Raw genomic sequence first — 27497 nt, 5'->3', positions numbered from 1 at the left:
ATAATGATGATGATGATGATGATGATGATGATGATGATGATGATAATGGCTGCCTCAGCTGTCCCCTCCCCAGCTTCCCTCTCCCTGCTGGGAAACCCTTTCCCACCACCATGACCACCACTGCACTTTCCCAGCCCTGACAGGAACCGCAGGTTAGTAGGTGTAATACTTCCCTTGCCTCGGGAGCCAGCAACCCTTGCTACACCACTGATATGCTAGATTATGATAGTCTTTTTTAAAAAATAGAAGCTGCCCATCTGGTTCCACTCTGATCCATCCATCTGACCCGTTCATCTTGGCATCACTGTCACGCTAGCTCCTGATTCTTTTTCTTCTTGGGGCTGATCCCATCCAGTCAGGGATTCAGAGTGGACAGAATGGTGTCACAATGCCACCTAGCCAGGCACCACCTAACCCATCAGCTTTAGTTGCATAGTGATATTACTGTAGGCAAGAAATAGCAAAGAAAAGTAGCAGCAACCTAAAGAAATGGAAAAAAGTAAGTAAATGGAAGTGTGCCAAGAAGCCACCGAAAAGGGAGATGTAGATTTCAGGGTGTAGAAAAGAAGCAGGAAGAATTGACGTGATGGTCGCCTTGTGCTCAGATACTACCCATGCCTGTAGGCTGTGTTTCCTTCCTTGGAACTACCAGGTTTTCTGCCACGCACACGTTATCAGAAATATTGCGTTATGTCTCAAGCATCCACCCAATGCCATGAATGTTGCTCACTCCTCCATCTCCCCACACTACCAGGAATTATCGAATTCTTTTGCGGAAGTATCCGAGCAGAGAGATACACTAAGCCTCCAAGAAGCTGAGCACGTGGCCCGAATCCGAGAGCTGGAGGGTGACATCCAGGCCATGGGTGAGAAGATGCTGCAAAGAGAGACGGAGTTAGACAGGTGAGGGTCATGGCTCAATGTTTGGTGCCATATGGCCTAGTTGCCACGGCACCATGTAATTCCCTAAGCCTACCTGCCCACCATCAGAGTTGGCGGCCTCCACTATGGTTTACAAACTGAGCTGAGTCTATCAGAGGGTGCTAATCGTTTTTCCAGCCTGGTTCATACTCTGGCCCACAAGCTAAGTAGGTCCACTGCTTCTCACCCCACCCTCTCCTTTCTCCTTTTGGGCCCCAGAATGAAAGATACTGTCAAGTCTCTGCTGCGTGAACAGGAGCAGATTCACAACCAGCTCAAAGAGGAGAATGCGGAGAAGGAGCAGTACCAGGTGAGTGCTAAATCTCAGGCGTGTGGGCCAAATGTGGCCCCGGGGCCTCTCTGCCTGGCCCTCAGAACGCCCTCCAGGCCACACCCCTCCCTGGCCCTTGAGCCTTTCTGCCTGGCTAGAATGCATCCTTGCTTCCCTGGATGGAGGGAAGAGTGGGGTGTGAGAGTGTGTGTAGAAGCTAGCCTAATAATAATAATAATAATAATAATAATAATAATAATAATAATTAATAAATTTTATTTACCGTATTTTTTGCTCTGTAAGACTCACTTTTTCCCTCCTAAAAAGTAAGGAGGAATGTGTGTGCATCTTATGGAGCGAATGCAGGCTGCGCAGCTATCCCAGAAGCCAGAACAGCAAGAGGGATGCTGCTTTCACTGCGCAGCGATCCCTCTTGCTGTTCTGACTTCTGAGATTCAGAATATTTTTTTTCTTGTTTTCCTCCTCCAAAAAATAGGTGCGTCTTGTGGTCTGGTGCATCTTATAGAGCGAAAAATATGGTATATCCCGCCCTCCCCAGCTGAAGCCGGGCTCAGAGCGGCTAACATCAAATGTATAACACATTAACATAAAATCAGACAATCAATTAAAATACATCCTTAAGTCAGTTGTTTTTGCCTCTGGACCTGCCCACTAGGGCTGGGCGATATATCGAGATATCATCCAAAACCGATTTGAACTCCATATTGATATCTTGGTTTCATAGTTTTTGACCTGGCAATATATCGCAAATCAGGACCTGTGTTAGGGCTGATCAATATAACATCCAAAACTGGTTACAAGTCCATATAATGATACTGGTTTCATAATTTTTGACCTGGCAATACATGATGTTTGTGTGTGCTATGCAAAAATCACAATGTGGGAAAACTGTGAAGCCAGCCCATGCCTCTACATAGCTCCATCTTTATTTCAGACATTGTAAATATATCAGTAAATCGTGATGTTTAGTTGGTGATATATCACAAAGTTGAAAACCAGCTCCATCCTTTTTCCAGACATTGTTAAAAATGAGTATATTGCGATGTTTAATGAAGTTGGAAACCAGATATCACCCAGCCCTACTGTTGTCGTCTACATAGCTCTATTCTTATTTTAGACAACATGATTTATTGGTATGTTTAGCTGGTGATAAATCACAGTGTTGAAAACTAGATCTCACCAAGCCCTACTGCTGTTGGGATGTGGACCCCAAAAGCTTCCCAGAAGGTAATGAGGTCCTTGAGTAGACCCAATCGGAGAGTAGGAAATCCAAGTCAGTGGAAGGGCAAGTATCGCAGCCTCAACATTGTGACTACGACCTCCTTTCTCCTCCTCAGGTAAAGCTGCAGGCCTCAGAAGAGGAGAGCCGCAGCCTGGCCTCTGATCTGCAGGAAGCGAAGACCCTCCATGGGGAGAAGGTCTCACAGACTCTGGGGCTGCAGGAGGACATCAGCAAATTGCAGCAGAAGCTGACGGCTGCTAATCGCCGCACCGTAAGTGTCGGGCAGCAGAATATGCTGAACCTCACCAAGGCACTCTCTCTCCAAGGCAGTGGTGGTTACAGTGTGGGGCTTGGGAGACCAGGGCTCAAATCCCCACTCAGACATGAAGCTAGGCTGGGTGACCTTGGGCCAGTGACTGTCTCTCAGCCCAACCTATCTCACTGGGTTGTCATGAGGATAAAATGGAGCGGGAAAGGACCGCATATGTAGCTTTGAGTTCCTTGAAGGAAAACCATGAAATAAAGCAGTGGGCACTCAAATTTTCCCCTCCCACCCCCATTCTAAAGGTAAAGGGACCCCTGACCATTTGGTCCAGTCGTGGCCAACTCTGGGGTTGTGGTGCTCATCTCACTTTATTGGCCGAGGGAGCCAATAAAGTGCCACCCACATCCCTTTACCCCCATTCCAGAGGAGCTCAAAACAGGGTGAGGTAGAGATAACCTGGGAAGTGGGGAAATAGCTGAAAATTGGGCTTGGATCCTGATAAGGAAGTTCACGGACCCAAAACCCAGATAGACTCCTGGTACACCATAAACTCTTGCTCTGCCAGACCTTGTAGAGGAGAGGAGGGTTTGATTCTTGTCTCTGGGAAAGAAGTCAGGTGGTAGTCTCAGGTTTAGGAGAGTTGGGTATCAGTGGAGAAACAAGGAATGAGAGAGGGATTAGGGTGGGAGTAGACAGCAGGGTGGGACATGGGTGGCACTGTGGTCTAAACCACGGAGTCTAGGGCTTGCCGATCAGAAGGTCAGTGGTTCAAATCCCCGCGACGGGGTGAGCTCCCGTTGCTCGGTCCCTGCTCCTGCCAACCTAGCAGTTCGAAAGCACTTCAAAGTGCAAGTCGATAAATAGGTACCACTCCAGCAGGAAGGTAAATGGCGTTTCTGTGCGCTGCTCTGGTTCACCGGAAGCGGCTTAGTCATGCTGGCCACATGACCCGGAAGCTGTACGCCGGCTCCATCGGCCGATAAAGCGAGATGAGAGCCGCAACCCCAGAGTCGGCCACGAATGGACCTAACGGTCAGGGGTCCCTTTACCTTTACCTTAGACAGCATGGTACCCTCCAGATATTATTGGAGTGCACCTCCCATCATCCCTGACCATTGGGCATGCTGGCTGGGGGCTGATGGGAGTTGGAGCCCAACAACACCTGGAGGGATAGCATATTGGCTCTTCCTGGATTAGGTTGTATATTGATTAGCGTCACTGGTGGTTACAAGGGGTTTGGGCCACTTGCTATTGTACCACAGTTCCCATGAGGCCTCGCTGCAGGCAAGACATCCCATAATAGGGTGTGGCTGAAAATTTGCCAAAAAGAGAGAAAATATCTGACAGATTTTTTTTTCATTCTGCTCCCGAACCATTGGCAGAACGTCAATCCTTCCCTAGAGAATGTTTCGCAAAATGGCCTCCGTAATTTCACCATATATTTTGGCAGCAACTGTGTTTTCATAATCATTCAGTATTATTTTAATAGTGTTGAAGGAAGCAATAAGCTTGGCCCCCTACTCCTTCCAGTCCTCCTCTCTTTGCCCACTTCACCCACCAATGGAAACCAACTGTAAATAGTTCCATTCAACATGAAGTGAGTCCAACTTTGTCAAAAGAGAAGATTCATGGAAAGCATATTGGAGAACTTCACCTCCCCACTCCATCAAACCCAAAATCCACAAACCCACACATCAGTTACACTGGCAGCAGCTCTTGAGGGTTTGAGATGGGATATGATCCAAGCCCTACCTGGAGATTGAATCTGGCACCTTCTGCTTGCACTGAGCTGCCACGCTTCCCAAAAGTAGCATGGAGAATTCTGGGAGCTCATATGGGCTCATCCCTACCCACGGATCCCCTTGTTGCCTCCCTTGCCCCACCCATGCCCCATCCTGTCTCTTCACAGGTGCAGATGGAGTCTCTGTGTGAACAGCTGCGCTCCACGCAGGACGTTCTGGCTGCCAGCCAGCAGAAAGTGGCTCTCTTGGGGGAAGAGTTGGCCAGCGTCGCCTCCATCCGGGACCGCACCATCTCTGATCTGCACAAGAGCCGCCTGGAGGCAGCCGAGATCAACATCAAGCTGGCTGACATGACTCTCAAGTGGAAAGAGGGCAAAGGCCAGTGGTGGAAGGAGAAGGCCACACTGCTGCAGAGCATGGAGGTTTGTTTGAGCCACCCCAGGGTTCCCCAGTCGTGCTTAGTAGCTGATGGTAAACCCTCAGGGGGCAGGGCAATGGCACTTACCTGCACCATAATCACTTTGGCTTCCCGGGAGGGAGGCGAGGGAGGATGAAGGTCAGCGCAGTGCAAACTCGCCCTTGGGAGTTCTGAGTTGGTTCCCCAGTGCATTTGCACCATGTTGACATCTCCCTTTTCCATCTCAGTAAGTTGCAGTGATGCTGGTGATCAGGGGCGCTGCGTCCCATTTTGCCACCTGAGGTTGCGCGGTGGCACCTGCCAAGCAGCAGTGACCATGGCAGGTTCCAGTGAGATCTCGCAGAGCGCATGAGATTTTGGCGAGAGCCTCAGCCTGCCCCTTGCCAGGGATGGGAGGTCAGGGAAGCACTCTCAGCCCAATAGCTGCCACCTGCTTCAAGCACGCATTCAGCATTGTCTTCTGTTTTTACTGGGAAAAGGGGCAAAGTGCCATGGATGAAGTGGAACGTAGCATACGCAGATTCAATCAAAGAATTGTAGAGTTGGAAGGGAACCCCAGGGGTCTTCTAGTCCAACCCCCTGCAGTGCAGGAATCTCAACTAAAGCATCCATGACAGATGGCCATCCAACCTCTGCTTGAAAACCTCCAAGGAAGGAGAGTCCACAACCTCCCAAGGGAGTCCGTGTCAGGAGCTTGGCCTACACATGAGTAGGACCCTGGTAGAGGCACATACCCAACTGGCATGTTCCTTCCCTCCTGGTCGATCATTCGGGAGTTTCAGAAGCTTTCTTCTGCCTAAACATCACAGCGACCGATGCCAACCGACACCGGCACACTTAGGGATCCGCAGAGTTTGTGCAGTTGCGTAACAGACCTCAGCAACTCAGCATTTTGGCTAATCTACTTTATTTACATATGAACACACACGGAGCCCTGCAACGTGGCTCCCTCTCTCTCTAGCATCAGACAGCAAAGAGAGAGAACAAAGGACAATAGTCCCACTTCACGGAACACAGTAACACAAACATCCTGTCTCCATCACTTCCCACTCTGTGGAGTCAAAACATACACGGTTATGTGAAAGACAACAATCCCATGACTGCAGTCATGGAGCAGGAATTCTAACAGACTGTTCCCCTGTCAAACAGCTCTTACTGTCAGAAGGCTTTTCCTGATGTTTAATTAGAATAGCCTTTCTTGGAACTTGAAGCCATTGGTTCGAGTCCTACCCTCCAGAACAGGAGAAAACAAGCTTATTCCCTCTTCCATGTGACAGCCCTTGAGATATTTGAAGATGGGAGTCAGTTCATTCATTGTACAGGGATTTTGATGGCAAGGCAATGTTCAGGGTGGAGGTAGGGAATCAGTAAACTCGGCGTTCTGTGTTTTCAAACATGGAATATTCCCCCAAGTAACTTCTTCCCTATAAGGCATACAGAGATGTGAATAAACATTTCCAGGTATGCTGCACTAGACAATCTGATTTGCAAACTAAAGCTACGTTTTAAATGCAGGGAATGAATGGGAGGAACATTCTGTCATCTCCCGTGTTACTTGTAGAAATCACGTTTTTGAATTGATAATAAATAATTTATTATTTATACCCCGCCCATCTGGCTGTGCTTCCCCAGCCACTCTGGGCGGCTTCCAAAAAAATATTAAAATACTGTAATACATCAAACATTAAAAGCTTCCCTAAACAGGGCTCCCTTCAGACGTCTTCTAAAAGTCTGGTAGTTGTTGTTCTCTTTGACATCTGGTGGGAGGGCTTTCCACAGGGCGGGCGCCACTACCGAGAAGGCCCTCTGCCTGGTTCCCTGTAACTTGGCTTCTTGCAGCGAGGGAACCGACAGAAGGCCCTCGGTGCTGGACCTCAGTGTCCGGGTAGAACGATGGGGGTGGAGACGCTCCTTCAGATATACTGGACTTTGGAACTGTGTGTATATATATTTGACTTTGGAACTGTGTCCCCTCCAATTTGCGGATTCCATCCACCCCCCAAAATGATTCCAAAACGAATGCATGATTAGTTTGCTGCATTGGGGGATGGGGATGGGGTGGGGAGGAGTCCCATCCAGCCCCTCCCCACCCATTCAGTGCAACCCTGTGGTCTCGGCAGGCAGAGAAGGACAAGATCCTGAAGCTGAGTGCCGAAGTGCTGCGTCTGGAGAAGAGCCTGCAAGAAGAGCGGGCACAGCGCCAGGTCTTGCGTTTGGAGTTGGCACAGGAACGTGACTCCAGTCTGGTAAATTGGGGCCCTGAGGGAGTGGGGGGGGGTCCCCATTGCCCTGGGCGAGAGAAAAATAACAATCCCTTTGAGTTCTGATGGTTTCATTATACAGCACCCAACACCTGCCAGTAGAAACTACTTGCCCTTGTTTATTATTAGTGTCACCAACTCAGGTCCATTAATTTTGGTGTCTCTGTTCTGAGTCTAGGTTGGTTCAATACAACACAGTGTCCTTACCAGTTGCAAAGCCCGCATCAGATACATTATACAGTGGTACCTTGGGTTACAGACGCTTCAGGTTACAGACGCTTCAGGTTACAGACGCCGCTAACCCAGAAATAGTACTTCGGGTTAAGAACTTTGCTTCAGGATGAGAACAGAAATCGCATGGCGGCGGCAGCAGGAGGCCCCATTAGCTAAAGTGGTGCCTCAGGTTAAGAACGGTTTCAGATTAAGAACGGACCTCCGGAATGAATTACAGTGGTACCTCGGGTTAAGAACTTAATTCGTTTTGGAGGTCCTTCCTTAACCTGAAACTGTTCTTAACCTGAGGTACCACTTTAGCTAATGGGGCCTCCTGCTGCCGCCGGAGCACAATTTCTGTCCTCATCCTGAAGCAATGTTCTTAACCCGAGGTACTATTTCTGGGTTAGCGGAGTCTGTAACCTGAAGCGTATGTAACCCGAGGTACCACTGTACTCTTTTGGGACGCTTTTCTTGCCTTCCCCTTTAGGGGGTTTTGAATTAAAAAACAAAAACAAAAAACCATTGTACTTCTACAAGCCTTGGGGTCCCCATCACCCAAATTTGCTGGCACCTCCCACTTCTGTGTGGATGCTGTCGTTTTGGCTCCAAAGGGATTGACACTCGCTCTCGGACATTTGAAATAGAAGGAAAGATGGTCAGATCCCAACAGGAGGAACGTAACAGCAGGTATTTAGGGGGCATTTGTTGGAGAGGGGTGAAGTCTGGCTCATAGTTGAAAACAGCCGAATCCTTAGGGATACGGAAGACTCTGCAGATTGGATATTTGGCTCCACAGCCACTTCCAAAGCTGATGCAGTTCCAAAGTTGAGAGCCAGTGTGGTGTAGTGGTTAAGAGTGGTGGACTCGTAATCTGGTGAACCGGGTTCGCTTCCCCGCTTCTCCACATGCAGCTGCTGGGTGACCTTGGGCCAGTCACACCTCTCTGAATTCTCTCAGCCTCACTCACCTCACAGAGTGTTTGTTGTGGGAGAGGAAGGGAAAGGAGAATGTTAGCCGCTTTGAGACTCCTTCGGGTAGTGATAAAGTGGGATATCAAATCCAAACTCTTCTTCTTTTTCTTCCTTGGCTCGCCACCCACCCTGCCCTGCATCCCACCCACTGCCTTAATATTCTGGAATGTGCAAACTCTCGCTTTTGCCCCATCAGGTGCAGGTCTCTGAGAGCCGCCGGGAACTGCGAGAGCTGCGAGCTGCGCTTCAGGTTGCCCAGAAGGAGAAAGAGCAGCTCCAAGCCGAAAAGCAGGTTGGTGAGATGCTGTCTCTTTTTAAAAATATATATATTTATTAAGATTTTCAAATTTAATGCAATAAAAAGAATCAAAAAGGAAAAAATAAAAAAGATTAAAAACACATAAAGTTCACAATACCTATTTTTCAATAACATATTTCCCTGACCTCCTCATACCTCCCTTTCTTGTATTCCAGTTCAGATTGTTAATTTAGCAAATCCTTATCTATAATTTTTAACCTATTTCTATACTTAGTTTAACATATTATTATTTTACTTTTTCTCTTACATCCATTTCTTCAATTTATTTTTGCTAACCTTATTTTCATTTAATTTAGTTCATTTGAAAAAACCAATTTTACCTTATCCAAACTTAAACATCAATACTTATACATCAATACACATTCTTAAAACGTTCTTTCTAAAGTCGACCCAAATTCCCTTCCACGAATTTCCCAATTTTCATACATATTACAAAAACAAAATAAAAACAGAACACATTATAATTATGTACCCTTTGGATTCCCAAACCCCACCCCTTCCCCTTTCCCGGTTTCAGTCCCCAACAAATGTCCATCAGTCTTAATCTAGTATTAGCCTGGAGATCTCACATCCGAGGCTCTTAATTCTCTCTCAATTCCTCTCTGCCGGTTTTTTTTGATAGTCCTTAAAATTGAGCACCAAATCTCGGAGAAGCTCTGGCCCCACGGGATCCATATTTCTTCCAGCCTGTGAGAGGCTGTCTCGGAAAGCTTGCAGAAGAGGTGGAAAGGGCAAGAGCAGCCAGAAAGGACAAGTTTGAGAAAGAGGGGAAAGGCAACCGTGGGTTGTGTCCAACCTAGCACAACATCGTGGCCCCCATCAGGACCCTCCCTGCCCTCGCACACCCCCTAAATCTGTTCAAGGGGTTGCCCTTGCAGCCCCTTTTGGGGAGGGTATGGAAATGAGTGGGGGGGGGGGAGAGGGGAAAGTCCCATTGTGCCAGTGGAAATGCTTGCGCTGACAGGTCACATTCGCTGGATGCTGCCCGCAGCCCATGGCTAGAACTTGAACACAGAACTTGATTTGGGGACATGTCCACCACATGTGGAATAAGGTTCCTTCGTTTTGTTTCCATCTCCAACACATGTTGCTGTTATTTTCATCCAAATTAGCAAAAATAAATAAAAATAACAGCAATATGTGTTGGAGATGTAAACAAAACGAAGGAACCTTATTCCACATGTGGTGGACGTGCCCCATTTTTGAGACATGATCTATGAGGAATTAAAAAGAATGCTAAAACACACATTTTTAAAGAAACCTGAAGCTTTCCTACTAGGCATTCTAACGTTTAGCATCCCAAATGAAAATAAAAGAGTGTTTCTTTATGCGACAACAGCAGCCAGAATGCTAATAGCAAAATACAGTGGTACCTCAGGTTACATACGCTTCAGGTTACATACTCCGCTAACCCAGAAATAGTGCTTAAGGTTAAGAACTTTGCTTCAGGTTGAGAACATAAATCGTGCTTCGGCGGCGCGGCAACAGCAGGAGGCCCTATTAGCTAAAGTGGTGCTTCAGGTTAAGAACAGTTTCAGGTTAAGTACGTCCGTCCGTAATGAATTAAGTACTTAACCAGAGGTACCACTGTACTGGAGCAGTGAGTTAATACCAGCAAAAGACGAGTGGCAATTAAAATTACGTGAGTACCTCAAACTAGCCAAAATGACAGAATTAATAAGAGATCACTCAGGTGACAAGGTAAAAATGGAATGGGATTGCTTTAAAAACTACCTTACAAAATATGGTTCCAAAAACAATATTCGGTTGTGCTTAGATTAATTTCACAGATATAATAGTATTTACTGTATTTTTGGTTTTTACTGTATTTTTGGTTTTTATGGAAGCCGCCCAGAGTGGCTGGGGAGGCCCAGCCAGATGGGCGGGGTATAAATAAATTATTATTATTATTATTATTATTATTATTATTATTATTATTATTATTATTATTATTATTTATTGGAAAAACTGGTTTTAATACACAAATACAGAATATTTGTCACTTAAGAGAAGTGTTGAAGCCACAAAGAGATAGATAGAGAGAAGTCATCTAATATAGCAGGGATTCAAACTAGTTTTCTGGAACAGAAAGAAAGTGACTGTAAAGATAGAATGGAAAGAAGGATTAAAAATGTATTTCTTTCTGAGAACCTGTAGAACATTCAAATTAGTGTTTGTATCTTTTGAACAATTTTGTTCTTGACTAATTCTTTTTCATTTTTTATTATTTATCAATTTTCTTTTCCCCTCCTTTTTTCGTTTTTCTTTTTTTCTTTTTATATTTTTTCTTTTCTTTTCTTCTTTTGTATTTTTTTATTTTTCTTTTTGGATATCTGGATGTAATGCTTAATTTATGCTTTCTCTGTAATTTTTTAAAAATGCAATAAAGTTAATAATAATAATAATAATAGTAATAGTAATAGAACTTGCACCCAGAATGTGGGAGGTGTATGGGGATGCTCTTTAACAGAAGGTGGGTTTCTGCAGTTGGTGCTGACCTTTTCCTGATTCCCTGCCCCTCAGGAGCTGCTGGTATACATACGACGCCTTGAAGAGCGTCTGGAGAAAGTGGCCGACGAGAAATGGAGCGAATCTATTCTCTGCGATGAAGAGGAGGCAGCGCCAGAGACTCCTGGTCAGTCTCCCCGCCACCCTGCCTCGATTTGCATGCCCAATTACACGTGCCAATCCCCATCTCCACTCAGTGTCGTGGCAAAATAAAAAAATGTATTTCGTTTTCTTTTTACAACTTGAAAGCTCTTTAGATCCTAGAAACCCAAACATCTATTAGCTCAGAATTCCCAAGTGCCAAACCACCACCGCCCTGCCCCCAAATCCCAAGGGCCCAAGTAGGGGCCCCAGACTCTAAGCTTTTCTCCTTATTTTTTTAAGTAAATCTCTAGCCCCCCCCCCCCCCAGAAATGAAGTGGGTACCCTTCTAAGCAGTTTCTATGAAATGAATAAGGTTGGCTGCTCCCGCCTATCGGTATATTTAGCCAATAGTGAAGTCACAGCTATGATTGATGAGTAAGTTGTTTGGCCACCAGCCAGTAGGAATCTCTAGAGTCCTAAAGAGCTGGTGTCCCATCCCCCCAATTTAATGCACTTTTGCTGCTTCTCTCTTAATTTTAAGAAAGAAATCCAACAAGTTAAGCCTTTTCTCATATGGAAGTACAATTACAGAAAAGGCTTCTCTCTCTAATTTTGTGTTATGCATTGCCCGTGGCAACCATGTTGTATTGTGCAACAGCTTCCCATAGCAGCCATTTTGTGACTCCAACTGCTCAGAATTCAAAAGGTGCCCCCTGGTCCAAAAAGGTTGGGTGACCCCTGCCCTAAAGCAGGCGCCCCCAAACTCGGCCCTCCAGATGTTTTGGGACTACAACTCCCATCATCCCTAGCCAACAGGACCAGTGGTCAGGGATGATGGGATTTTATTCCCAAAATATCTGGAGGGCCAAGTTTGGGGATGCCTGCCATAAGGTTTTCCTGAGGGCCAGCATCTAATCTTTTGGCGTCTAAGCAACCCAGCACCTGAGAATTTTCCACCTGTGCCTGAAGCGGCCTGGTATAATTTTGCATCCTAAAAGAAATTATTTGAGAGAGACGGATTTGCTTCTGGAGCCACAACCTGGCAGCAATTGCACCATTGTTCTCTAGGGAAATTACCGTATTTTTCGCTCTCTAGGACGCACTTTTTCCCCTTCAAAAATTAAGGAGAAATGTGTGTGCATGCTATGGAGTGAATGCAGGCTCCTTGGCTTCAGCAATAGCAACGCGAAGCCTCCGAAGCGCAGAGGGAGCGCTCCCTCCACGCTCCGGAGGCTACGCGTTGCTTTCGCTGAAGCCTGGAGAGCGAGAGGGATCCGTGCGCACCGACCCCTCTCGCTCTCCAGGCTTCAGCGAAAGCCGCCTGAAGCCTTTGGAATGCAGCGGGAACTTGTGCTGTGCTCTGAAGGCTTCGGGTTCCTTTTGCTGAAGCCGGGAGAGCAAGACTCTCCTGGCTTCAGCAGAGAGGAATAGCTGTGTAGCACTCCTTCAGCGAAGAGGGAGGAGAAATGGAAGGGGCTCCGTTTCTCCTGCCACTTTGCTGAAGGGGCGCTGAGCAGAGAGGGGGAGATTTTTTTTTCTTGTTCTCCCCCTCTAAAACAAGGTGCGTCCTATGGTCGGGTGCATCCTATAGAGTGAAAAATACAGTAACTCTGAGACACACACACACACACACACACTTTCTCCCTTGACCGTGTGTTTTTGTTCTCCCGTCCCGCCTCCTACACACCTCCCAGGCTCCCTGGACTCGCCGCTGTCCGACTCTGAGGATGAGTGTCCCGAGGACATGCGCCTGCCTGCGCAGCTCGGGTCCTACAGTTTGTGTGACAACCGGGCAGCTACTACCACTCCGCCTTGTGCCCGGGGACCCGCTCACGGCGTGGTAATCAGCCAGCCGGCACCCATTGCCAATCAGATCAAGCAGCCGCCCGAGGATTCCAGTTCCGACTCGGTGAGGCCCTGGGAGGCAGAGAAGGGTGCAAGTCAGCTGAGGGGAGGTCATGGATCTGGCCAAACTTTTATGAACCTAAGAACTGAAGAATTTCCTTGCTGGTTGCGGCCGAAACTCCATCTAGCTAGTGTGTTGCGTTAATCACCGGCCAGTCAGATGCTCCTGGGAGGCTCTCAAGCAGGGCATGTTAGAGAATGCAGAAGTTCCCATTTTAGCTAGCGCAAGTGGAACCTGAAATAAGCCGTTTCAGTGCAGACTGCTCTTGTTCACTGCCAGCCAGCAAGCCATGCCCTTCGCCACAACACTCCATTCCATCCCTCCTCCCACTTGCTTTTCCTCCCCACTAGGGCTAGGCGGTATATCGATACAGTGGTACCTTGGTTTGCAACCGTTTTGGATTACAGTGGTACCTCGGGTTAAGTACTTAATTCGTTCTGGAGGTCCGTTCTTAACCTGAAACTGTTCTTAACCTGAAGCACCACTTTAGCTAATGGGGCCGCCTCCTGCTGCTGCCGCGCCGCCACCGCACGATTTCTGTTCTCATCCTGAAGCAAAGTTCTTAACCTGAGGTACTATTTCTGGGTTAGCGGAGTCTGTAACTTGAAGCGTCTGTAACCTGAAGCGTATGTAACCTGAGGTGCCACGTAGAACCATTTTGGATTACAACCACGTCAAACCCTGAAGTGTGTGTCATTTTTTTTGGATTACAACCCTTTTCTCCTTTTTTTTGGGGGGGGGAGGCCCCATTGGCGAAAACGCGCCTTGGGTTACATCCTGTTTTGGTTTACAACCGGACCTCCGGAACGGATTATGGTTGTAAACCAAGGTATCACTGTATATCATCAAAAACCAGTTTGAAGTTGATATTGTGATAATCCGTTTCATAATTTTTGACGTGACAATATATCTCAAATCATGATGTTTGTTAGGGCTGGGCAGTATATCATCCCAAACAGATTTGAAGTCCATATCGTGATATCAGTTTCATAATTATTGACCTGGCAATATATTGTGAATCATGATGCGTGTGTGTGCTACGCAAAAATTGTGATGTAGGAGAAACTGTGAAGCCAGTCAATGCCTCTACCTAGCTCCATCCTTATTTCGGACATTCTGATATATTGGTATATCGCGATGCTTAGCTAGTGATATGTCGCGATGTTGCAAACCAGATATCGCCCAACCCTACTCCCCACCCCACCCCCCAATAGTCAGTCACCACTCTTTAGCCACTGAGCATGCTCAGTCCTCAGTGGTCTGTTTTATGGGAGGTGGGCAAAGGGGTATTTAACCTCCCTAGTTTTTCTGTTTTCCAAGTATATATTTGTAATGCTGCAAACCTCAGGGTTCCCCCCCTTGCCCATGGCCCAGCCTGATTATATACCTCCCTTTTATGTGCGGCTAGCAGGTAGCACTGTGGTCTAAACCACTGAGCCTAGGGCTTGCCGATCGGAAGGTTGGCGGTTCAAATCCCTGCGACGGGGTGAACTCCCGTTGCTCGGTCCCAGCTCCTGCCCACCTAGCAGTTCGAAAGCACGTCAAAGTGCAAATAGATAAATAGGTACCACTCTGGCGGGAAGGTAAACAGCATTTCCGTGTGCTAATCTGGTTCGCCAGAAGCGGCTTAGTCATGCTGGCCACATGACCCGGAAGCTGTACGCCGGCTCCCTCGGCCAATAAAGCGAGATGAGCGCCGCAACCCCAGAGTCGGCCAGGACTGGACCTAACGGTCAAGGGTCCCTTTACTTTTAGTGGCTTCTCATTTGCTCACATACGCAAGAGAACCCAGGACAGCTTCCCCTGCCAACCTAGGCATGCCATCATCTGTTTCCCCTCAGTGATGGGCAAAGGAAGTTGTGGGCTGAGCTGCGTGGGGTTGGCAGAAGCCAGGCCTGCTTGTACCTCTTCTTACATTTTCATTCTGTATTTAGGAGGCTGAGGACGAGAAGGCAGTGCTGATGGCAGCTGCCCAGAGCGGTGGCGAAGAAACCAACCTTCTCCTTCCAGAGCTGGGCAGCGGCTTCTATGAAGTGGCCAGGTAACGGCAGCTAGGATGCTCCCGAGTCTATTTTGACTACAGTTCCCCCTTTTCAGAGCGAAGGCTGTACACCAGTGGTGGGGGACCTATGGCTCTGTAGATGCTATGGAGCTCCAGTTCAGGGATGTTGGGAGATGTAATCTTAACATCTGGAGGTCCGCAGGTTTCCCAGACCGGCTTGTACAGGCTCTTAGTGAGCTAGCCCCTTGAGATAGGGTGTGTGCATGCATATGTCTAAAAATAGGACTGTACCTAACGTGACGGCCCCATCAGTATCTCCAAGAATCATGCACCTTGTCTGCTATCGCAGCAAGCTACAAGACTCTTTACTCTACCCTGGGTTTGCATGGCGTAGTCCAAGGTTTCCCAAACTTGTGCTTCCAGCTGTTTTTGGACTACAACTCCCATCATCCCTAGCTAGCAGGACTAGCGGTCAGGGATGGTGGGAACTGTAGTCCAAAAACCGCTGTAGGCCTAAGTTTGCGAAACCCTGGTGTAGCCCCATGCCAAAGCAACCCCTGCCACCCCGAACCCAGCCAAGACATCATTTTGCCAGATTTCCAGTCCCACGACGTAGCACTTCAGCAGCTCATTTTGCACTGTTTCCTCTTTCTCCCTCCCTCTGTTTGCAGTGGCCTGACAGGGCGGCAGATGTCGGAGCCGGGGGCTTGCGGCATGGGGGTCTCTCCCTTAGACCTGCCCTCGCCGGCCCATTGGAAGGAGTGCCCCATCTGCCACGAGCGCTTCCCACCCGAGAGCGACAAGGAAACGTTGGATACACATGTTGACGGGCACTTCTTTTTCAGCACCCATGACCCCTTCACCTTTGAGTAACCGTATCCCCCCCCCCCACCCCCCGAACCCCCTTCCTCCCAACCACCACCATGCCCCTTCTGTTTTCCCCTCTCTCTTCCTTGGGATCCAGGCTGGGTATATATTCCCTCCCTTCTCCCTTGATAGTGAGATTGCTATGAGGAATGCTTTGCCCCAGGAAGGGTAGCTTCAGCTGCTAGGTGGTAGCAAGGGACTCCCAACTTCCTGGGACGCCCTCTCCACGGTCAGAGTCAACTTGCATTAGGAGCAGCAAAGTTAGTTATGTACACACACACACACACACACACACACACACACACACACCTATATGTGCACACATTAAGCCAAGCTGAGTGTCAGTGACTGAGAGCTCAGAAGTTAAGAGCGTGTCTTCATGGCACCCAGGGTAGGCACATGTGTGCTGGGGGGGCAGAACGCGCCAGCCTCGCCGCCAATGCCACGCCAACCCCCGATGATCCCAGCCTTGCAGAGTGGCTCAGGGAGGGTGGCGTGAGAAAACACAACAGCCTTGCACCTCTTGACCCCAGGCTCACCCTCGCTTTGCAAGACTGGGACAGAAGAGCACATGGCTGTTGTGTCCTTCTCATGCCGCCCTGCCGGTGCGGGCTGGAGGGGCAGCGTGGGGAGGGCGCAGCGGGGCAGGCAGGCGCCCTTTGGTGCATGCCCGTTGTGCCCTCCTGATGCCCTGCCAACCCTCTGCTGTTTTGTGAGGCTGGGATATGGGAGCAGACCCGCAAAGCAGCACAGGGCTGGCAGGGGCAAATTGCACCCTCCAAAAAATGGCACCCAGGGCAACGGCACCCCTTGCCCCCCCCCCACGCTACACCTCATGAGACCCTGTTTACTCACAGCCAGTTATCCTGCGATGGCAAGCGAGTTTGAAAAAGGGGCCGCCAATCCCTGGCAAACTCAGAGGCCTCTTGACTCTCCTCCTCATCCTGGCGAAACAATAACAAAGGAGTAGTTGACATGGCATCGTCCATTGGACTCCAACTCCCATCAGCCCCGGCCAGCCTGGCCAGTGATGAAGGGTGATGGGAATTACAGTAACAGCGATAGCTAGAAGGCACCGCATTGGCTGCCCCCACCCAAAACAGGCCTTGCGAACGGTTGCCACCTTTTGGTGGGCAGAGCTCTCCGTTCAGCGGAGATTCACTGCAACCTCAGCGAAAGGGTGTCCTGTGATTCTTTGTTCATGCAACATGGGTTGCTTGTTCTTTTAACCACAGAACACTCTTAAAATGGTAAGCACAGCCTCATAGTGTTGGGCAGTTCACACATGAATCGCCCGTTCCCGGAGGTGGTGCTATCATCCTCACATCCTTTTGCAGTTGTAGCCTGGGGACAGAAGAGTCACTGGGACACGTGGCATTTCAGTATTCCACTCTGAGCACCAGAATGCCAAAAGTTCAAACAATCATGCATGGTGACACATGCACACGGGTGGGTTTCTCACTCAAAGTCCGTTCGCTCCAGCTGCTGGCCCTGGTAGCGTCGGAAGCCACATGGGTCAAGTTGTTCAAGAAAACACATTTTAAGAATTATTGAACTGCTAAGCCCCATGGGCGCCATGACTGCGATCCCTGCACTGATAAGCTTTGGCCATGAGTTTGAAGCATACTGTATACATGGTGGTAAAGGGATTCATAGCGCACCCACAAGTACACATAACGTGCACCCGTCTTGAGACCCTTGATGGGGTCTGGACCTGTACCATACTTCCCACACACTTGAGATCTCAGTCAGAGGCCCTCTTGGGGAGTCCACACCTTAGCTCTGTCTCCTCTGTAGCAGCTTCATGCCTTTGGAACTCCCTCCCACTAGAACTGTGGCATGCCGCAGGGTTTTCAGAAGGCCTCTGAACCTGTTTTGCATTGGCCAGCCTTCCCCGAGTAATGTTGCCCCTTTTGTTGGATCGAAGCTGGAATGTTACGGAGGTTTTGAGTGTGCTTTATCTTTTTTTTGTTTTTGTAACACTGGTTATATATAAATATATATAGTTGCAGTTATGTTCTTTATTGTTCTAAGCCGCAGTAGACGTCCTTGACATAAGATAATTTTTAAATAAATAAGGAGGGAGAGGGAAGGATAGGGGCTTTGGGGTGAAGCAAATGAGCAGGAACCGCCTCCCCCCCCCCCCCGAATAGCAGCATCCCAGACTACAGGTTGAATGATTTGAGTGCTCTCCTCCCATAGAATGCCCCCTCCGTGTACAACATTTACATGCCAGGAATAATGGAAGCCGTCTTAAACAGAGTCTGCCCATTGGTCCACGTAGCTCAGTACTGGCTGCACTGATTGGCTGCAGCTCCTCAGGGTTTCAGGCAGGGTTTTCCCCGAGGGATTGAACCTGGGATTTTATGAATGCACAGCAAGATGTCCTCCCACTCAGCTGCAGCCCTTCCCAAAAGTAGCTGGACCCAACTCCACAACACTCCCCTCCCTGCTGAGGCCATAGGAAGCTGCCTTATAATGAGTTGTCAGACAATTGGTCCATCTCACTCAGAAATGTCAACTCTGACTGGCAGGTTTCAGACAGGCATCTCTCTCCCCCCCCACCCCCACCCCCTTCCTAGAGATGCCTAGGACCATGGGTCAGCAAACTAAGGCCCGGGGGCCGTATCCAGCCCAATCGCCTTCTCAGTCTGGCCCGCAGACGGTCCGGGATTCAGCGTGTTTTTACATAAGTAGAATGTGTCCTTTTATTTAAAATGCATCTCTGAGTTATTTGTGGGGCCTGCCTGGTGTTTTTACATGAGTAGGATGTCTGCTTTTGTTTAAAATGCATCTCTGGGTTATTTGTGGGGCATAGGGATTCGTCCATCCCCCCCCAAACAAAATATAGTCCGCGTCCGCCCCCACAAGGTCTGAGGGACAGTGGACCGGCCCCCTGCTGAAAAAGTTTGCTGACCCCTGCCTAGGACTGAACCTTCTACATAAAGAGTGGGTGGTCCACGGCTGATTTAAAACTAGTGTTTCCCTAGCGAGGATGGCATTTCCCTGGTCAGAGTATATATTCCCCACTTTTCCCTGCAGTCTGAAAAGGGCCAGCCCAGCCACAGATGCCTAGTGAGGCTTCTGTTCACCTAACTTTTAATTCTTGAGTGTGCGTGAGCAGAAAGCAAACAGATAGATGCAAATGAACGAATATGTGTATTTATCGTTCTAGCTATAGCCCATACTCCAGCAATACCCAAAAGATTTTATTGCTTGCATTTATATGGTATATGGCATTGTGTGTGTGTGTGCGTGCGTGCGTGCGTGTGTGTGTGTGTGTGTGTGTGTGTTGTTTTGTTTTGTTTTAAATAACAACTAAAGCAACCAGGGTAGTAGACACATAAATTAGAATAAAGCAGAGAAAGACTTCTAATAAAAACCTTCTGTATGCCTCAACACCGCCAGGGAAAGAAATTATATAAATTCCAGGCAGTTCCCCTCCCACTTTAAACATGATCAATATATTTCCTAAATGTAGCTGCTGCCTTTGCATAAGTAGCTAAACACTAAAGTTATTTATTCCATGATAATTCAAGCTCAGAAAATAATCCAGCAATATTATTTAAACTTTTGGGGGAAACAGGAGAGCTAGAGTGATGCAGGGAAAAAGCCGTTCCTTTCTTAACAAGGAATAAAAAGTAGTGAAGTTCACTCACAAGGGGTATTTTTAAATTAAAGATGAATCCACACGCTGTTGATCAGAGTGGTGGTCTGCATCCCCCTGCCCCATAATAAATTGGGCAAATTATGCACATTTGCACAAGCAGCAAAATAATTCTGCATCCACAATAAAGAACAGCAAATCTTTGGATTTCAGAAGCAAAGGCCGGATTGGGCTACTGCAAGAAAGACAGTGCAGCAACTAATTTATTGCAGGGTGCAATAATAAGAGCTAAAAACATGGGCAGCATTTGGGGTTTGCTTTAAAAAAGAAATTAAGGAAGCTGCATTGTGTAGGGTGCAGAGTTAGAGAGTAGCCATCTTAGTCCTGATTATCAGAGTTGTGTGTCCTACCCAGCCCATATCTCCACATTCCTCCCCCCAAAAAATAAATTAGGCAGAGTATGAATATTTTTGCACCATTGGCACAAATTCTCCTTCCAGAATAAAGGAAAGCAAATGGGGTTAAATTTCAGAAGAGAAGCAAGAAAAGGTGACTACGGGAGAGAGAGAGGCCAGTAGTACCTTAAATGATAGGCTGATTTATTGAAGCATGCATTTTAATAGGGAAGAGCCCACATCGTCAGAAACAGTACCAAACCACTGTAGGATCTTTTCAAGAGAATGAGAAGGGCAGAGAAGAGCATGGAGACTGATGCCGCAGCAGAGGGATGTTAAGAGTAGCCACAAAGGAAAGTTGTGGAGGGAGGATACCAAAGACATACCTGGGCAGCCAAAATCACATTCATCAGCCTATCTTTGCCATCCTAGGTGCCTGAAAGGTGGAGAGCTTTGGGGTTTTTCTGAGCTGGGAACCACTGATGTGCAGAATACACACGAAATGGCTGTGATGATCCCCAATCTAACATGGAGGAAACCCAGTTTCTTTTTAAAAAAACAAACACGTTTGGCATGTCTGGGCTATTGTGCAACAGGAAGATAATGATCATGAGTGTGTGTGTGTGTGTGTGTGTGTGTGTGTGTGTGTGTGTGTTTGTTTGCTTGCCAGTACACACAGGTTTGGGACGCTGGTGGCGCTGTGGGTTAAACCACAGAGCCTAGGGCTTGCCGATCAGAAGGTCGGCGGTTCGAATCCCCGCCACGAGGTGAGCTCCCGTTGCTCGGTCCCTACTCCTGCCAACCTAGCAGTTCGAAAGCACGTCAAAGTGCAAGTAGATAAATAGGCACCACTCCTGCGGGAAGGTGAACGGCGTTTCCGTGCACTGCTCTGGTTCGCCAGAAGCAGCTTTGTCATGCTGGCCACATGACCCGGAAGCTGTACACCGACTCCCTCGGCCGATAAAGCGAGATGAGCACCACAACCCCAGAGTCGGTCACAACTGGACCTAATGGTCAGGGGTCCCTTTATCCTTTACCTTTACCTTACACTCAGGTTTGAAATGGGCAGGACATGTGGGGTTTCTTTTGTGCCCAATTTCCACAAAACAGGCATCTCCACTACGGTCACAGTTAGGTGTGTTATTGGTGCCAACGGGAGCAGCCCGGAACAAAGGTTGACCCTGACATACCATTTCTGGTTGAGTAGTTATTCCCTAAGATCTTCCTGCCTCCGCTGAAACAGGAGCAAAACCCACATCTAGCTGCAGTGATAGTCAAAGCTAGGAATAGTAGTCTGCCCCCCAACCAGACGACCTTGTTGTCTCCCAGCCTGGTTCCCATTGTTGGGCAGTTGTCTGACAGCCAATCTACATGTGTGGCCGGCCTGTACCATTTAAACTGCAGGAGGGGAATTACACCTTTGAACTCCCTGCTCACCGAAAGGTAGCGTGGCAGGGAGAACGGTTCAGTTGGAGCCTTCCTCGCTTTCTGGTAGTTTCTGCAGTTTTTTGGGGGGAGAGCATTTTGAACACTTCAGCAGTCTGAAGTGATACCTTAAAAGCAGTGTTTCCCAGACTTGGCTCTCTGGCTGTTTTTGGACTACAGTTCCCATCGTCCCTTACTACTGGTCCTGCTAGCTAGGGCTGATGGGAGTTGTAGTCCAAAAACAGTTCGAGACCCAAGTTTGGGAAACCGTGCCTTATGGGGAAAGCCGCACGCTCCGATTCTGCTGGATCTGAGACCGGTTTGGAGGCCAGGGTCCCTGATGGCTCATCACATGGTGGTTGATGATAGCAGATTTACACCTTGGAATTGTACTCTGTGAGAACTGCCAGAAGCAGAGAAGGGATGAATGAAGAGGTGACCCTCATCCCCCAGTCATAGTTCCTTAAGTAGACTTGGTTCCCTCCCCTTTTTCCTCCCTGTTTTGTTGTTTTTAAGAAGCCCTTTCTCAATGGTGCCCTGCCACTGCCTCTCCAAACTACCTACTGGCTGCTGCTACTGCATGCATCTCCCTTCCAGTACATTTGCACCCCTTGCTGGGGTCCCATTGTGTTTGGTTTATTAGTTTCCCTCCCTTTTGATCCCCCCCCCCCCATCTCATCCCTGTACATATACCCTCTGGCTTCCCCCCCCCCCCCGTTAGTTGAGCTTTGCACTGGCTTTCTGCTAATTTTTGGTTGCAAATCCTTCAATTTATTCTGCCTGTTCTTCCTGGCGTCTGTGCCAGGCCCTGAGAAGAAGGATGCAAGGCTTGTATGCAGCTGGAGAGAAAGGTCGCATCCCTGCCACTCATTTAAAGCACTCGTAGGCCGTCTCCTCCCCTCTCCAAAAAAAAAAAAAGAATGCTGGGAACTGTAGTTAAGAGTGCTGACCTCACGGAACTACAATTCCCAGAACCCTTAAACTACAGCTCCCAGGATTCCCCATTAAAGTGGTGCAGGAGGGCTTTAAATGCATGGTGTGGACATGACCAGAGATGGTGACTCTCTAGCGACTGTGCCTTTTGGGGAGGTTGTGACGCCTCTGTTCGCTTGCGCGGGAACCTTTTGATTGTGTGACGCATTTGTGGCTGCGAGCTCTTCCCACCTGCTTTTTCCCCACCCAGTGGTTGGTTTGTTTTTTACTGAATATAATAGTCAATGGCGAAAAGTTCAAAGCAATAACCCTCTTTCCCCTCCCCTCCCTCAACATCTTGACATACCCCCAAGTCTATGTATAGGGTGTACATATATATATTTATATTTATATTTATATGACATGTTGCAGCTATTATAATAAAATGCGGCCTCTCTGCAACAACCTGCCTATCTTGTCTGTTGAATATTGTGGTTGCTGGGGGAAAACACAAACACACACACACACTCACAATGTTCCTTGGCTCCTCTCTCTGTCATCAGTCCTGACCAGCTTGCTTCCAGCGCCCGGAAATGACATCATCCATGGATGCCAGCAGGCCACAAGTTTTGCTGAGTGGGAAAAGCAAATATTGAGAGTGATGGAGATGCGGTCAGTTTTCATATGGTCAAGAGCAATACCTGGGTTTTGCCACCATGAAATTTGCCAGTACCAGTTCCCATACCTATAGCTGTGGAAACGAATTGACTAATTGAGCTTGGATCTAGCCTCCCCTGCCCTGTGAAAATATTATTATTATTATTATTATTATTGAAACTGAAAATGATCAGGAACATACTAGACAGTAAACCCTATTGAATTCCGCAAAACTCAGAATAGAGTAAAAATACAGTGGTGCCCCGCAAGACGAATGCCTCGCAAGACGAAAAACTCGCTAGACGAAAGGGTTTTCCGTTTTTTTAGTCGTTCCGCAAGACGAATTTCCCTATGGGCTTGCTTCGCAAGACGAAACGTCTTGCAAGTTCTTGCAAGTTTGTTTCCTTTTTCTTTAAGCCGCTAAGCCGTTAATAGCCGCTAAGCCGTTAATAGCCGCTAAGCCGTTAATAGCCACTAAGCCGCTAATAGCCGCTAAGCCGCTAATAGCCATGCTTCGCAAGACGAAAAAACCGCAAGACGAAGAGACTCGCGGAACGGATTAATTTCGTCTTGCGAGGCACCACTGTATTCAGGTTTGCAGTGCAAGACAGCACAGTCTTTACCCAGTTACCTGGGAGTAAGCACCATTGAAGGCTCAATTTACAAAAAGGGCATAAACACTTCATGTGTTTCCTTAAAAATGGATGGCTGCAGAAGCATTGCAATTAAATAATTTAAAGTGGATGGGATACATTTTCCTTTGAAATTATAGGAAGTGTTTGTATGCCAGCTTCATCGTTTCCTTCATTTTGTACAGGAATTTTGTTTTCAGTATAAACAGGACTCTGTTTTTGCACCTACACATGTTTAGTCGTGTCCGACTCTTCGTGACCCCATGGACCAGAGCACGCCAGGCACTCCTGTCTTCCACTGCCTCCCACAGTTTGGTCAAACTCATGCTGGTAGCTTCGAGAACACTGTCCAACCATCTCGTCCTCTGTCGTCCCCTTCTCCTTGTGCCCTCCATCTTTCCCAACATCAGGGTCTTTTCCAGGAAGTCTTCTCTTCTCATGAGGTGGCTACAGTATTGGAGACTCAGCTTCAGGATCTGTCCTTCCAGTGAGCACTCAGGGCTGATTTCCTTCAGAATTGATAGATTTGATCTTCTTGCAGTCCATGGGACTCTCAAGAGTCTCCTCCAGCACCAGAATTCAAAAGCATCAATTCTTCAGCGATCAGCCTTCTTTATGGTCCAGCTCTCACTTCCATACATCACTACTGGGAAAACCATAGCTTTAACTATACAGACCTTTGTCAGCAAGGTGGCACCTACACATACACACCACTTTTAATTGTTCTCCAAGATGTGGAGGGGTGGAAAAAGGAAAACTGGAACAGTCCAGGCTCAAATCAGAAACTGGGATGCCTTCTGTAATTCCAGTAGTGTCCCTGGAAAATTTCTAGCCTCGAGGGTATGGAATCATCCTCCAGAAGTGCACCAAAGCAAACCAGGCTAGAAAGGGTGATGGAGACAGGCAGAAAGGGGAGATGGGTCAACAAGACAAACATGGGTGGTGGAGATGGGCCCTAGCTCAGTGACAAAGCACATGCTTTGAATGCAAGAGGTCCAAAGTCCTGTCCCTGGTATCTTGTCATAAGCCTCAATGAACAGGCACCTCTCTGGTTGAGAGCTAGTTGGTGGAGAACCTTGTGGTCTTCTGGATGCTGTTGAACTATGACTCCCATCATCACTGCTATCAAGGAACTCCCCACCCTTCTAAACCAGGGTTACCAGACATCCCCGGGGACAGTCCCCGGATTTGCAAACCTGTCCCCGGACAAATTCCGTCCCCAGATTTGCAAATCTGGCCCCGGGAAACATGGCAGCAGCAGCCTCAGCAGCCCAGAGCCAGCCTGGTAGCACTGTTGGCTCTGGCTGGCTTCAGGAGCTGCTCGCTGCCATCATGCTCACCATTTTTCCTCGCCAGAAGTCTCCATATGATGTGTCTTGTGTGCAACACATCATATGGGGGAAGGGGGCAGGAGATTGGAGAAGCCTCGGGAGTCACGGACGGGCGGTATGCCATTGCCAGCAGGGGCGCAAGGCGCACGGTTTCTCTGCCGGGCAAGGTGCAAAGCCCTTCTTTCGCACCCTGTGAATGGCACACTGCCTACCTGTGACACCTGAGCCTCCCTTGATCTCCTGCCCCCTTCCCCCTTTGTTTTGACTGATCAGGGGAGGCTCGGGAGTTGCGGGCAGGCAGCCATTGCCCAGTTTTTTAAAAAACTGTGCATTTATGTTTCACAAGGTGCGAAAGAAGGGCTTTGCACCTTGCGTGGCAGAGAAACCGTGCACCTTGTGCCCCTCCTGGGCAACGCCTGCCCGTGACTCCTGAGCCTCCCGTGATCAGTCAAAACAAAGGGGGAAAGGAGCAGGAAATCGGGGAAGGCTTGGGAGTCACGGGCGGGTGGCACGCCGTTGCCCAGTTTTTTGAAAACTCTGTGCATTTAAGTTTCACAGGGTGCGAAAGAAGGGCTTTGCACCTTTATACAATATGCATGGGTGCTTGGGCCCAGGGTTTTTCGCCTCACCATCCCCACTACTGACTCCCTGTTGCTACTCAGCTTCAAAAAAAAAAAAAAAAAGTGTCCCCAGATTCATAGGAAAAAATCTGGTAACCATATTCTAAACGTAATTGCGACACTGCGGGGAAGGGCAGGCCAAGGAGGGGAGATTAACATGGATCGGATCCAACCCCTGAGCTGGTGGTTCCCTATCCCATCCCTGCCCTACACCACATTGGCTCTTGCAGTAGAGAGCCAGGTTGTGCTGGAATATGGAGGTAATGAACTTCCATCATCTCTCTCTCGTCCCATCAGTAAGCAGGCATCTGCTGCCAGCAACCCACGCCAGCGTGGCCCTTTGGGTGAGATCCATGTTGGCCCAGCGCCTAGTTTCCCTTTCTGAATTCATTCCTGTTTCCAGTCTCCAGTTGCAAGGGGGTTTATAAATCCTTCGGATCATTCAGAGCTAACCATTCCTGAGAAGACAAGTAATGGTGGAGAAGTCTGCTTAAACATCTCTCACTGAAAAGGTGTAAAAATCACTGTCGTTATTGTTTGTTGTTCATGCTAAGGACAGGTTTAAGATGCTCACTAGCAAAGGTGGTAAATGGATTCCCTTTGCCATCTCTCAATCAATCAACATTTACAGTGGTACCTCTGGTTACGTACTTAATTCGTTCCGGAGGTCCGTTCTTAACCTGAAACTGTTCTTAACCTGAAGCACCACTTTAGCTATTGGGGCCTCCCACTGCTGCCGCATGGCCACCGCACGATTTCTGTTCTCATCCTGAAGCAAAGTTCTTAACCCGAGGTACTATTTCTGGGTTAGCGGAGTCTAACCTGAAGCGTCTGTAATCCGAGGTACCACTGTATTGGCATACAGAGAAAACGGGAATATGTGGGTCGAAACATAAAATTGGCATCTCGTCGCAGAATCAGAATTGTTGACTTGGAAGGAACCTCAAAGGCCATCTAGTCCAACTCCTTACAGCGCAGGAATTGCAGCTAAAGAACGCCTGACACATGGCCATCCAGCCTCTGCTTAGAAACCTTTGATGAAGAAGTGTCCACCACCTTCCATGGGAGTCCGTCCCACGATTGGGCATCTCGTAACATCAGCACCTTTCTTGTAAATTGAATCCTTCAGCTCCAGAACAATGCAGTGGCAGTGAGTTCCGCAGTCTTAAATAGGAGGTTGAGCAGGAAAGACATCTCGATTAGTTTGCTGACAGTGTCCTTTTCAGAGGCAGCCTCTGCCATGCCTGTTCGTTCGGACTACCAGGTCCCTTATTTACCGCAGACTTCCCCACCCAGCCCAAACCCAAGCCAGGGAAACCAACATCCCCTGAAAGGAGGGGAGCAGAGCTCTCCTTGTTCCAGCACTAGAGCAGATAACGACAAAATCAATTTTTATCACCCTTGGCTTTTATGGACCCTTTAAAATATAACAGCAAATCATTGAGGAATTCATTATTCTCTCCCCACTGCCACCGCCACCTTCTTTCTCTCCCAGTCTGTGTACATCTCGGGTTGTCTGTGTGTGTAATTTTATTTAATTAGAAATGTAAAATACAAAAGACCTGCGGGCAGGTGAAGATGGACAGGCGGAGTGGTGCTGAGTGATGGCTCAACGAGGCCGGATTTACGGCTGCACGGATGGAGGCTTTGCCCTTGTATAGCCAATAGTAATGGAGTGTTGCAATCCAAGTCTTAAGCGCAATGGGTGACCTGGGATCTATAGATCATTAATACAACCTGACTCACGGCTGCTGCAATTATCCGGGGTGAATAAGATGGAAGCGCGGCAGAGCGGGAGGGGCAGCCAGCTTAAAAGAGGCCAGGGGCTGAGCTGCCGAGGCTTCTCAGAGGGTGATGGAAATGGCTCGGTGATGCAAATGGGGTGGGGAGGTAAGGAACAAGTGCGTGCAAAAAGAAAAAAGAA

At 48.2% G+C, this 27497-nt stretch overlaps 1 protein-coding gene across 4 annotated transcripts in view; it reads left to right on the top strand.

Annotated features, from left to right (window-relative positions):
- Positions 1 to 22802, top strand: part of CALCOCO1 (calcium binding and coiled-coil domain 1) — a 42485-nt gene extending 19683 nt beyond the window's left edge. For 3 of the 4 annotated variants that reach the window (XM_028721576.2, XM_028721577.2, XM_028721578.2), the window contains exons 6-15: positions 755 to 903; positions 1141 to 1231; positions 2551 to 2706; positions 4610 to 4864; positions 6981 to 7106; positions 8505 to 8600; positions 11151 to 11262; positions 12914 to 13128; positions 15060 to 15166; positions 15799 to 22802. In XM_028721576.2, the coding sequence (XP_028577409.2) occupies positions 755 to 903; positions 1141 to 1231; positions 2551 to 2706; positions 4610 to 4864; positions 6981 to 7106; positions 8505 to 8600; positions 11151 to 11262; positions 12914 to 13128; positions 15060 to 15166; positions 15799 to 16000 (1509 nt within the window). In that variant the 3' untranslated portion in view covers positions 16001 to 22802. Of the gene's footprint in view, positions 1 to 754; positions 904 to 1140; positions 1232 to 2550; positions 2707 to 4609; positions 4865 to 6980; positions 7107 to 8504; positions 8601 to 11150; positions 11263 to 12913; positions 13129 to 15059; positions 15171 to 15798 lie in introns of those variants that run through there. The other variant, XM_028721579.2, reaches the window with a different exon arrangement.
- The last annotated feature ends 4695 nt before the right edge of the window (positions 22803 to 27497 follow it).

The sequence above is a fragment of the Podarcis muralis genome, chromosome 2 (genome assembly GCF_964188315.1).
Source record: "Podarcis muralis chromosome 2, rPodMur119.hap1.1, whole genome shotgun sequence".
NCBI classification, from domain to species: domain Eukaryota; kingdom Metazoa; phylum Chordata; class Lepidosauria; order Squamata; family Lacertidae; genus Podarcis; species Podarcis muralis.
This window is presented reverse-complemented; position numbering and strand designations above follow the sequence as displayed.